This window comes from Argopecten irradians, unplaced genomic scaffold (genome assembly GCF_041381155.1).
Source record: "Argopecten irradians isolate NY unplaced genomic scaffold, Ai_NY scaffold_0933, whole genome shotgun sequence".
NCBI classification, from domain to species: domain Eukaryota; kingdom Metazoa; phylum Mollusca; class Bivalvia; order Pectinida; family Pectinidae; genus Argopecten; species Argopecten irradians.
The window spans coordinates 9,756-21,968 of record NW_027188400.1 but is presented as its reverse complement, the minus strand read 5'-3'; the positions used below and the strand labels follow the sequence as shown (position 1 = coordinate 21,968).

The 12,213-nt window shown below is 37.4% G+C and overlaps 1 protein-coding gene across 1 annotated transcript; it reads left to right on the top strand.

The window, feature by feature from the left end:
- Positions 1–389: 389 nt before the first annotated feature.
- LOC138313806 (mediator of RNA polymerase II transcription subunit 23-like) lies at positions 390–10,278 on the top strand. Its single transcript, XM_069254085.1, has 5 exons — positions 390–457; positions 1,567–1,639; positions 2,343–2,539; positions 3,954–4,075; positions 10,141–10,278. The coding sequence occupies exons 1-4, from the start codon at positions 390–392 to the stop codon at positions 3,991–3,993; spliced, it is 378 nt and encodes a 125-aa protein (XP_069110186.1). The 3' UTR covers positions 3,994–4,075; positions 10,141–10,278.
- The last annotated feature ends 1,935 nt before the right edge of the window (positions 10,279–12,213 follow it).

Below are 12,213 nucleotides of genomic sequence, written 5' to 3'. Positions count from 1 at the left end.
CCATTGGATTCTTCATCATGTTAGCCTAGCGTCAGCCTATTATAAATCTCTATGTCTCCTGTTTGTCTTATCAAGGATTCTCACATCAGTATCGTCGGAAACCTTTGGGTGATCTGACATGGCTTACTCCACTCAGCATGATGAGTGGAATAAGTTTAGCTAGAACACTCATGGGTTTTCGACAATGCATAATCAGGTTCTGAAAGTCCAGGTGGTAAAATTTTGTTTTATGACTGTATCATTTAAAAATCAATAACATATTGTCTGCCTTGACTGAAGTAGCTATTAACAACAAGACGCCATCTCCATTCCCTAACTGTGGACTGGCGATTTAAAATTTCCCCAGTCCTGCTGCACACGCTCTGTATGTCACGTGTAATGTAGAACTCATGTCACTTCCTGTCCCTGGAAATGTAGTCGGTTCCGTTCGCGCCTTACTCGACGTGGTCCTCAAAAAGTAAGTACGTAATTATTTATAAGGTCCCCTTTAAGTGTCCCTGTTTATGGAATACTGGTACTCTTTCTTGGATTCCTAAATGGCTAATTTCCACACAGCTTGATATGTGTAAAAAGACCATTTGTCTACGCAGACCATTCGCTTCTAAGGTGATCAAAGTAGTTTGGTTTTAATTTGATTAGTTTAATGTCATATTAACAGGCCAGGTATTTTTTTCAAACTTTCACAAGGGGTTGTGTTAAAACAGAACTACTAGGCCGATGATCATGAAACTTGGTAGACATACTCCATAGGGTGTGGGATGGTGCATAAAGGATTTTTTTCCAGGAACAGGAAAGTCCAAGATGGCCGCCAGGGCCCACTTCCCATTTTCAGGTTTCGGTCTCTGATCTCAATGAAAATTGATCTAAAGGGGTTTTTATGGGATGGCGAACAACATAAAAATATTTTTTGTTAAGATTTTGGTATTGCAAGATGCTGCTGGCTCATATCCTTAATATTTCTACAGGTTTCGGTCTCAATGATCTCAATGAAACTTGGTCTATAGGGGTTTTAAGGGATAACAAACAACATGCAAAATTTTCGTTCTTTTAAGATTTTTGGTATTCCAAGATGGCCACTGGCTCATTTCCTGTTCTCTGATCTCAATGAAAATTGGTTATTAGGGGTTTTAAGTGATGGCGAACAACATGCAAATATTGTCGTAAAGATTTTGGCATTCCAAGATGGCCACTGGGCCAACATCCTGTTTTTTTATATTTAGGTATCTGATTTCAATGAAAATATAGGGGTGTTTAGGGATATTGATCAATATGATAAAACTTTTGAAAGATAGTCGCTAGGCCAACTTCCTGTTTTTCAATTTTTTTCTGCAATTCATTGAAAATTGGTAAATGGGAGTTTTAACTCTCCCAAGATGTTCATATACTGTACAACTGCATTCTTGATTTGTCACAGGTGGGGGTGGGGGGGGTGGGGAGGGGTTCATTTGGGGGACTATGTAGTGGTGTCCATTATATTGTTTGTTATGATAATTGCTGCATTAATTTATTAAATCTAACAGATATTAGACAGGCATATCATGTAAACAAATGTAATTACTGTTGTAGCTGTACACAGCTGATGAGATCACAAGTTGTGTCATGGATGAACGCTGTTGGGCTGGTGTTGACGGCACTCCCGGTTAGTACAACTTTATCCTCATATCGTCATTTATAGGATTCCTTGAATAATAAACATATTATAACATGGGACACAAGAAACTATTCTGTTGTATCCATAATTCATTTCAGGGTTTTAGGAGAAGTTTGCATGAATCAGATTCTGGATTTTATTACAAATGAAAATCATAATAATATACAATTATGGTCCTCTGTGGAGGGATACAGCTAGAATTTTCTCCCTGGAAAGAGTTATTTACGCCCTCGAGAAAATAACTCTTTCCAGGGAGACAATTCTAGATATATCGCGACACATAGGGACATAACTATTTTATCGCGCCGAAAAATGAATTCATAAATTTGTTATTTGTCTGGTTAAAAAACTCATAAAGATGTTTCCCAACAACGTTGCTATTGTCGGACTGCAAAAAATAAGCAACAGCGTTGCCATGGTTGGTTGACGTTGCAGACAGCGTCCACTTCTGGTCATGGCAGGGGTTCAGAGGATTAATTAACCTTGGGTTATTTCTCTGGGGTTATTTCCCTTGCCTCCCAATTCCGGCGAGATACCTAACTTATTCAATGTCATGTGATCAAGTTTGATCTGATTATTCAAAATGAACGTGAGGTAAAATAATTAGCATTACGTCTGTTCATCTGGAGACAATCTCTCCCAAGGACACAGTGTTTGATGTTTTTTCTATTAAATATTGATCTCTCCCCAGGACACGTACTGGTCCTCACTCAATACTAAGGTGGAGGAGGTGATAAGAAGTATTCAGCCAAGTGTTCAACCTTTCCAGCTTTTTAACTTCAGTGGCAGTCAGTCTGTGTTTGCTGAACAGCATTGTAGCTATGTGCTGGCACTAACACATGCTATTTGGCATCACGCAGGCATAGGTCAACTATCTCAACTACCACAGTAAGTAGGTCAACTATCTCAACTACCCTATCAATTTGGCCAACTGTCCAAACTACCACAGTAAATAGGTCAACTGTCACAATTATAACAGTAAGTAGGTAAACTGTCACAATTATTACAGTAAGTAGGTCAACTGTCTCAACTACCACAGTAAGTAGGTCAACTGTCTCAACTACCACAGTAAGTAGGTCAACTGTCTCAATTATAACAGTAAGTAGGTCAACTGTCACAATTATAACAGTAAGTAGGTCAACTGTCACAATTATAACAGTAAGTAGGTCAACTGTCACCATTATAACAGTAAGTAGGTCAACGGTCACAATTATAACAGTAAGTAGATCAACTGTCATAATTATAAGAGTAAGTAGGTCAACTATCTCAACTACCACAGTAAGTAGGTCAACTGTTTCAATTATAACAGTCAGTAGGTCAACTGTCACAATCATCACACTGAGTAGGTCAACTGTCACAATCATCACACTAAGTAGGTCAATGGTCACAATTATAACAGTAAGTAGGTCAACGGTAACAATTATAGCAGTAAGTAGGTCAATGGCCACAATTATACCAGTCGTAGGTCAACTGTCACAATTATAACAGTAAGTAGGTCAACTGTCACAATTATAACAGTTAGAAGGTCAACTATCTCAACTACCACAGTAAGTAGGTCAACTGTCTCAATTATAACAGGAAGTAGGTCAACTGTCATAATTATAACAGGAAGTAGGTCAACTGTCACAATTATAACAGAAGGTAGGTCAACAGTCACAATTATAACAGTAATTAGGTCAACAGTCACAATTACAACAGTAAGTAGGTCAACGATCACAATTATAACAGTAAATAGGTCAAAGGTCACTATTATAACAGTAATTAGGTCAACAGTCACAATTATAACAGTAAGTAGATCAACTATCTCAACTACCACAGTAAGTAGGTCAACTCTCTCAATTATAACAGTAAGTAGGTCAACTGTCACAATTATAATAGTTAGTAGGTCAACTGTCTCATCTACCATAGTAAGTAGGTCAACTATCTCAACTACCACAGTAAATAGGTCAACTGTCACAATTATAACAGTACTTAGGTCAACTGTCTCAATTATAACAGTAAGTAGGTCAACGGTCACAATTTTAACAGTAAGTAGATCAATTGTGTCAGCTACCCTATCAATTTAGCCAACTGTCCAAACCACCACACTAAGTACGTCAACTGTCTCAACTACCACTACTGACAGTAAGTTGGCCAACTGTCTTAACTACCACAGAATGTAGGTCAACTATCCCAACTGCCACAATTAAAAAGGTCAAAATAGATGGAATAAGATGGAAAGTTCTGCATTAAGCTTGCCAGCTTTTTTTGTTTGGCTTTGAATTTTTTAATTTTGAAGATAACTATTTTTGAATTTTTGCAGGTTCTTGCGCGAGACGCTGAAGCCTGTGGATTGTGAATGAACAACAGTTTCTGTACTTGTGCCATTTGGTGGGACCTTTCCTTCAGCGCCTTCACTCTGAACGGACACGCTGCCTCATGGAAGTCAGTAAAACTCTTACCAATTCGTATAGTAATTATTATTATCCCAAGCTTTCTTTGAAACGGAGGATATTACTTTGGGTTTGTCCGTCTGTCTGTAACACTTCGTTTCCGTGCAATTACTGTAACAAATGTAAACCGATTTTCTTCAAACTTGGTGACAAGGTTAAATGCCTTAAGGGTTCGGCCAAGTTCGATTGCAACTGTCGATGGACCTTATTTAGCAGAGTTATGGCCCTTTGAATTACTAAAACGTCATTTTCTGCCATTTCCGTGCAATAAGTGTAACAAATGTAAACCATTTTTTTCAAACTTAGTAACAAGGTTAAATGCCTTAAGGACTTGGCCAAGTTCGATCACAACTTTCAATGGACCTTATCTAGGGGATTTATGGCCCTTTTCTTAAATAAAAAAGTCAGTTTCTGCCACATCTGTACAATAACGGTAATAAATATTAACTGATTTTTTTCTTCAAACTTGGAAACAAGGTTGAATGCCTGAAGTGCCTGGCCAGATTCGATCAACTCTTTCAGCAGATGTTATTTATCAAGAGTTATGGCCCTTTAATTTACTACAAATGTAATTTTTCTGCAGTTTCTGTGTAATAACTAACACGTGTTAGAACTAATATTGTTAAAACTTGGTAACAAAAAATGTTAAAACTTATATTGTTAAAACTTGGTAACAAAGTTAAATGCCTTAAGTTCTTAGCCAAGTTCGATTGCCACTTTTGGCAGATCTAAATTAGCAGAGTTATGGCCCTTGATTTAATAAAAAAGTCATTTTCTGCTACTTCCTTACAATAACTGTAATAAATATTAACCGATTTTTTTTCAAACTTGGTAACAAAGTTAAATGTCGTAAGGGCTCCGCCAAGTTCGAACGACGGACCTTATTTAGCAGAGTTATGACCCTTTGATTTAATAAAAAAAAAAGTAATTTTTTGCCATTTCCCTGCAATAATTCCAATAGATATCAACCAATTTTCTTCAAACTTTGTAACAAGATCAAAGGCCTTAAAACTTGGCCAAGTTGGATTGCCACTTTTGGGCGACATTATGTAGTGGAGTTATGGCCCTTTGATGTAATAAAAACATCATTTTCTACCATTCCCTGTGCAATAATTGTAACAAATGTAAACAGATTTTCTTAAAAGTTAGTATCAAAGTTAAATGCCTTAAGAGCTCAGCCAAGTTTAATAGTCACTTTCAGTAGACATTATTTTACAAATATTACTTCCGAAAAAGACTTCAGTTCATTTTTTCAAGTTTAATCCATGGTTAAACCTAACCTCAATAATGTTAACCTACAATATATCCTGAAAGCGGGGGATGGAAATTCCACGAATTTGCCTGTACACGTGTTGTGTACATAAATCCCTTTTATTAAGACAAACAGCTTTGAGTTGAAACTGTTTTATCACACAGACCAACAACCAAAGACAAATGATGATCATAATAAATCAGGTTGTTGCAAAAGTCTATGTAGATTATTGTATGCTCTGCTTGTCTGGGAAAAAAATTCTACACAAAGTAATCACAATATGTAGTCTTATAGAAGTTGCTTTAATCTGTAGGCTAGTATGTGCGTTCAAAGACACTGTATATTTGGAGAGCGCATTCATTATTATTTCAAAACTTCATTAGTTCATTGCTTCAGAGACTCAAACTTGGTATTTTCTTTTTAAATTCTCATAATTTACATTAATTTCAACCACAATCGACCAGTATGAATCTACAGTTATAACATGAAACTTATTTCGTGGTTTTGAGCTTTTGGTATTATTTCATGAAAAGAAATACTCTTTGTTAGCCAATGGAGCAATATTGACTCTATTATATAAAATAAATTTTGTTTTTATCTTTGTGGTTCCACAGTAACTATGAAAACAACAAAGATTTCTACACAATGAAATATATCACATCTAATATCGCTCTCTGTGTATCACAGTATGCCTGGATATTGAAACAGCCGAACAGATACAATGCATAGTGGCAATACACTGAAACAAGACATGATACGTATTGACAATACGAAGGAAAAATACTTTTCATGTTAAAATTCCCATCGAGAAATAGTCTTGGGAAACCAACAGCTTGCTATATCCCTCAACCCCATACCTTAACTGTATACTCTTCATAAGTACTAGCTATCATGTAAACGAGAATGATGTCAAAATCTTCAGCATCACTTGTAAAAGGATTCTATCATTGTTAATAAAATATCAGTTTATTTAAAATATAAAATTTATACATGTAACAACAAATGATGATAATAATAATATATAATAAACAAATGGTAATTGATCATTACTATTTACACTTATGTCAACTGAGATTGTTAAGCATGGGAGTACTTACATTGTCACAGGAATGCAAGTTTCATAATTTAGGATGATTACCCTACCATGAAAAATCTTATTTTTTGAGAGTATAAGAATACGATGAAGAAAGACCTCTTAGTGTTGCTGTCACTGTTCAATAGATTTAATCTACTGACAAATATCTGGATCTATCATTGACTCAATTATAATCTCACTTTGACATGCAAACTCTGACGGGGTAAATACTGAACCAGTACAGACTCACGGTTGTTACTGTAGCGGGATTGGACTAGTGCGATCAGGTAGCTCAATTATACCTAGATTATATCACAGAAAAACTAAAGGTTTTGTGTGTCACAACAGATGAGGCAAGCTGGTTAGCTCCTTAGGCTTTGATCTACTTCAAAAGAATCAAGTTACTGTACACTGTATGGATTTAAATTTGGACGTTTCTCTTTGTTATCTTCAAAGGAAGGCTTGATATCATGGCAAAGATAGTAACCCCTGATATATTGAGAATGGACTTCTGTCATTCAGATCGAAATTTCCCTTTGTATTTTCCAATTTTGGCAAATTCAAATTGTCTGATTCCTTTTAACCATGATTTAGAGGGAATTCAGCCAGGACTGGCTTAATACTCTGTATTAGCCAGGTTGTAAAGAGTTTTCAAAGTTCATATTAACCAAATTCTGAAGTAAGTTTTGATAACCACAGATGAGGCTGGCTAGATTCCTGTGGGCAGTTCGAGTTGTCTGACTGTTTGGTCTAGCAGATTGTGTCTGGGTACATGTTGTGTCGTCTAATCCATCTCCAAATAGAAAAAGTGTGTCAACACTGGCTGAAAGAAAACAATCTACCAGTTTAGATTCAGTATAGGTCTGGGTAGTATCTACAGGAGCTGGCTGCCGCCTGGTCGGGATGTTTCAAATCCTCCTCTGTTAGCTCTCCAAACAATCTCTTTATTATTCCGTCTTCTTCAATAGAAACATCTGAAACAAATCTCAGTCGGGATACGTTGGGAAATTCCTCGGGTGTAACATCTAGTAGTTTTATTTTCCATCCTCGTTCTACAACATCATCTATGTGATCCTGAATTGTGGAGGGATCCTTGAGGTCATCTACTGCAGTTCTCAAATCTTTGTACCTTTCAAACTGTTGGATGACATTGGCTTTTGCCTCATCTAATATCTTGAGCTTTTCTTTGTTATGCTGGTCCAGTTTTTGCAGAGCTATGTCCGTCAGCTCATCTAGCTATTCCTTGGAGTTTATCTCGCCTGTTTAAAATTTCCTGCTTTGTTAGCTCAGCTTGTTTTTCTTCTACTTCTAGTATGTCACATAAATCCTTATGGCGTTGTTTCAGTGCTGTTACACTCAGACCCCATAAGTCCTTGACAGCACTTGGGACCACAGTCTTGACAACTGTCTCAGCGGACTGAAGCTGGTGTCCCTTATGGTCAAACTCTATACAAAAGTCGCATACAGCTTTGTTACAAGTTACACATACCATTATCTTCGGTCTACCTTCATGTTGTGGACAGGCCATCTTCTCTTTCTTTTTCTGTGATAGAAGCCAAACCTAATGCGGCCATTTTCAATTAAAAGTGTAAATAGACAAAAGCTGCAAAATCCAGAGGATAAAAAATAGATATGACTGTATATATGGAAATCCCAGGTGACAGAGATAGTTTATAGACCAATAAAAGGTTTGGTGTGAAGTCATTCTTACCTCCAGGAGATAAAATGTGATTTTCTCCACGTGTCATAACATTTAATAGAATATCATCAATAGATTTTGAATGGATATTGAGTATGTGATTAGAGTGATCAAATAACTTGTGTTTAGGTAAGGAATGTAAGCCGAAAACTGTCTACTATGTGAAATATTGGACTGTCTGAGGTGTGTCAGTGTCAAAGATAGTCCATTATTTCACATAATAGACAGTTTATATCCTACTTAAAGCATAACCCCCTTTTGTGTCAATATTGGACATTGTCCATTTAGTATGTGCAATCGACTATGGAGTCTATTGATAAGACAGTGGAAGGTTTTGAATGTAGCTCACCTTTCATGCTTATTTTAATTTTTCATGAGCTAAAGGTGTGTGAAACCATGGGTTGTGATCATTTTAGTTGACTTTTAGTTGGGTTAGGACGGTATTAATGTTAAATATTCCACGTCAAAATGGATTAAATGTGATTAATATACAATTGGAAATACAGGCTTTACTTACCAAGATATATAAGTATGTATATATATACAATGATGTGCAATATGTGGAAAGGATTAATATTATCAATAGTTCTCGGATTATACACAAAATCTACTAGGGAATCACAAAGATCTTCAAGTGCATACATAATATCATTCAAGAAGAATTATTGCCAAAATTATATAGATCCAATGGACATTTCATGCTGGGATGTGTCTGTTATAGTAAAGTGCTTGAATCTATGTTTTGAATCTATCATCACTTTGGATTTTTTACCTGCAAGCGGAGAATATGGTCATTGGAATTTACATTTGTAGCAATACATATGTATATTTGAAGAAAATGTGGATTTTGAATTTCTATGTTCATTATTCATTGTTTATTTAAGTACTTGTCTACTAAAACCTTCACCTGGTGCTGTCCAATATGCTACCTTTGACCCGCCCATTATTACTCTGTATCTGTTTAACAAATTCGAGCTTATTGGACAGCTACAAATAAATAATGGACTGCTTAAGGCAACATATTGGACAGCACCAGTGAGCTAGTCCAGGGGAGGTCTGTGATTTTTGTTTGTTGGATTATTGTACTAGAAAGATAATGGATGACATTACAACTGTATTTAAACTTTTACATTTTCACTGCTACACCACTAAAATGTTACCTTACCTTACACAGTTGGCATTCACCAGTGCATGAACTGTCATCTGTTTGTTTTAAAGTCAATATCATTGCGACGTTACAATTGTCGTGCCAACAACACCACAGAAAATGGCTGTTCAAAACAACTGGACAGGTGCGTGCTAATTTAACATGAAGCGCTATAGTGCCCTTCATTAAATTTGCCCAGTTGGCATTTATACTCCCATTTTAGCCAACTGAATGCACTGCAATGCTTAAGTATATATAGGCTTGTTTGACAATTTCTTTTGACTCTCATATATACATAGCAGTTTTAATTACTAGTTATAGAGTATTGCATGGATTGTAACCAAACTTGGCCAGAAATGTCCATGTGGGAAGGAGAACATACTTTGTATCAATAGTGGATCTGACACTCTTGCACCAAGAGGGTCGGGACCCAATAATGGGGTACACGGTGGTAAATTGTAGATTGTAACCACATCCCTGTTGGAAAGAGAACTGGTGTTTTAGGCTATTGTCATCATACACTGTCCGTCATCATGGGACGTGTGTAAACTTTGCATTTAAACGTCTTCTTCTCAATAACTGAAAGCCCAGTGTACTCATATTAATAGGCCTGCAACATGCTGGGATGAAAGGCTACCAAGTTTGTTGAAATGAATGACCTTGACCTTCATTCAAGTTCCCTAGGTGTCAAATAAGCTAAAATCTTAAAAGGTAGTACAGAGGTGGCTATAAAGACAGTGATAGTAACCTCTGGAATATGGAGGATGGCCGAGGTGGAGTTTTGCAAGTCTGAAGATATTAGTTGCTGTAGACAAGTTAAACATCTCTATTATATGTTTGTAAGTTTTATTCATTTTCACATTTACACATATGTTTTGTTACAGTTGGTGGTGGAACTGTATGAGATACTAGTCGGTGTGGACAAGAATTGTGAACATCTTCATTACATGGACGCCATCACAGATTTCCTGTATCCTTTTGTCATAGCAGCTGATGTTTGTGAGTTCAAACATAAAATACATAGGATTATTAATGTCAATGTCAAAATATAATTGCAAAAATCCAGTGGAGACCGCCATTTTGTCACAACATTTGCGAATCCTAATATCACCTCATTGTTTTACTGACATAAAATCATGACCTCACAATGAATCTCCAGCAAATGAAAAAGTTTTTCAGGTTGTAATACATATGTAAAAATATCACATGGCCGCGCATATTTGCCAACCCTCCCTATTTTAGACAGAGACTCCCGATTTTTGAACCCCCATTTTAGGCCATTTTAGCAAGTTCAAGTTCTTTAAAATTCAATTGTCAAAAAATCTTAACCTATGCAAAAAACAACCTTTTATTTAAGGATTAACTTGAATAGATTTTTTATGTTATGGAGATATAACACAAAAATCTGAGTGTACTCTAAATAAACTGTGAAGCGGTTTATGATGACAGAACACTCAGATTTTTGTGTTATATCTCCTTATAATTCAATTTCCTAAAGATAATTTCTTCAATTTTCAAAATTCATTTCGGGACTCTTTTGTCTATGAAATCATTACGCCGTCATCTCAGACAATCGGAAGCAACGTTACAAAGTGTGTGACGCCATTTTTAGCTCACCTGGTCCTTCGGCCGGTGAGCTTATGTCATGGCGCGGCGTCCGTCGTCCGTCCGTCCGTCCGTCAACATTTCCTTTAAATCGCTGCTAGTCATAGAGTTCTGCATGGATTGTAACCAAATTTGGCCACAAACATCCTTGGGGCAGGGGGAACAGAACTTGTACAAATTTTTGCTCTGGTCCCCCGAGGGCAGGAGGGGCGGGGCCCAATAGGGAAAATAGAGGTAAATCATTTAAATCGCTACTAGTCATAGAGTTCTGCATGGATTGTAACCAAAATTAGCCACAAACATCCTTGGGGGAGGGGGAACAGAACTTGTATAAATTTTGGGCTCTGACCCTCTAGGGGCAGGAGGGGCAGGGCCAAATAGGGGAAATAGAGGTAAATCCTTTAAATCGCTACTTGTCCTAGAGTTCTGCATGGATTGTAACCAAATTTGACCACAAACATCCTTTTTGGAAGCGGAACAGAACTTGTTTAAATTTTGGCTCTGACCCCCCGGGGGCAGGAGGGGCGGGGCCCAATAGGGGAAATAGAGGTAAATCCTTTAAAATCGCTACTAGTCTTAGAGTTCTGCATGGAATGTAACCAAATTTGGCCATAAACATCCTTGGGGGAGGGGGAACAGAACTTGTATAAATTTTGGCTCTGACCCTCCGGGGGCAGGAGGGGGGGGGGGGGCCCTATAGGGGAAATAGAGGTAAATTCTATTAATCGCTACTTGTCCTAGAGTTCTGCATGGATTGTAACCAAATTTGGCCACAAACATCCTTGGGGGAGGGGGAACACAGAACTTGTATAAATTTTGGCTCTGGTCCCCCGGGGGCAGGAGGGGCGGGGCCCAATAGGGGAAAAATAGAGGTAAATCCTTTAAATCGCTACTAGTCATAGAGTTTTGCTTGGATTGTGACCAAATTTGGCCATAAAAATCCTTGGGGGAAGGAGAACAGAACTTTGGCTCTGACCCCCTGGGGGCAGGAGGGATGGGGCCCAATAGAGACTTAATGGTTAATATTAAAATTCCAAAACAATGAAGCTGTATTCAGAACATTACTTGGCATTACAAACCAGGTGAGCGATACAGGCCCTCTGGGCGTCTTGTTTTTTTGCCTAATATATAGTCAGCTCGCGGTACCTCTTAAAAATGTGAAATCGTAGGCCAGATTTGGCCTACGCTACGTCCAGCGGCCAATTTCCTAATGTATACGTCCTTGCAAAGGGCCTGGGTAAAATCTTTAACCTTATTTTATATTGTGGATCATTATGTTACTCCTTTGCCCCCATGGTTACATCCCATTTATGAAATTGTAAACAACTTGTGTACAATGAAATTCGGTTCGT

Excerpts from the sequence above, each read along its gene's own strand:
- LOC138313806 (XM_069254085.1), top strand. The coding sequence starts at position 390 with ATGTCACTTCCTGTCCCTGGAAATGTAGTCGGTTCCGTTCGCGCCTTA. Across the intron at positions 458-1,566 it reads CTCGACGTGGTCCTCAAAAA|CTGTACACAGCTGATGAGAT; the intron begins GTAAGTACGTAA and ends TTACTGTTGTAG. Across the intron at positions 1,640-2,342 it reads TGGTGTTGACGGCACTCCCG|GACACGTACTGGTCCTCACT; the intron begins GTTAGTACAACT and ends ATCTCTCCCCAG.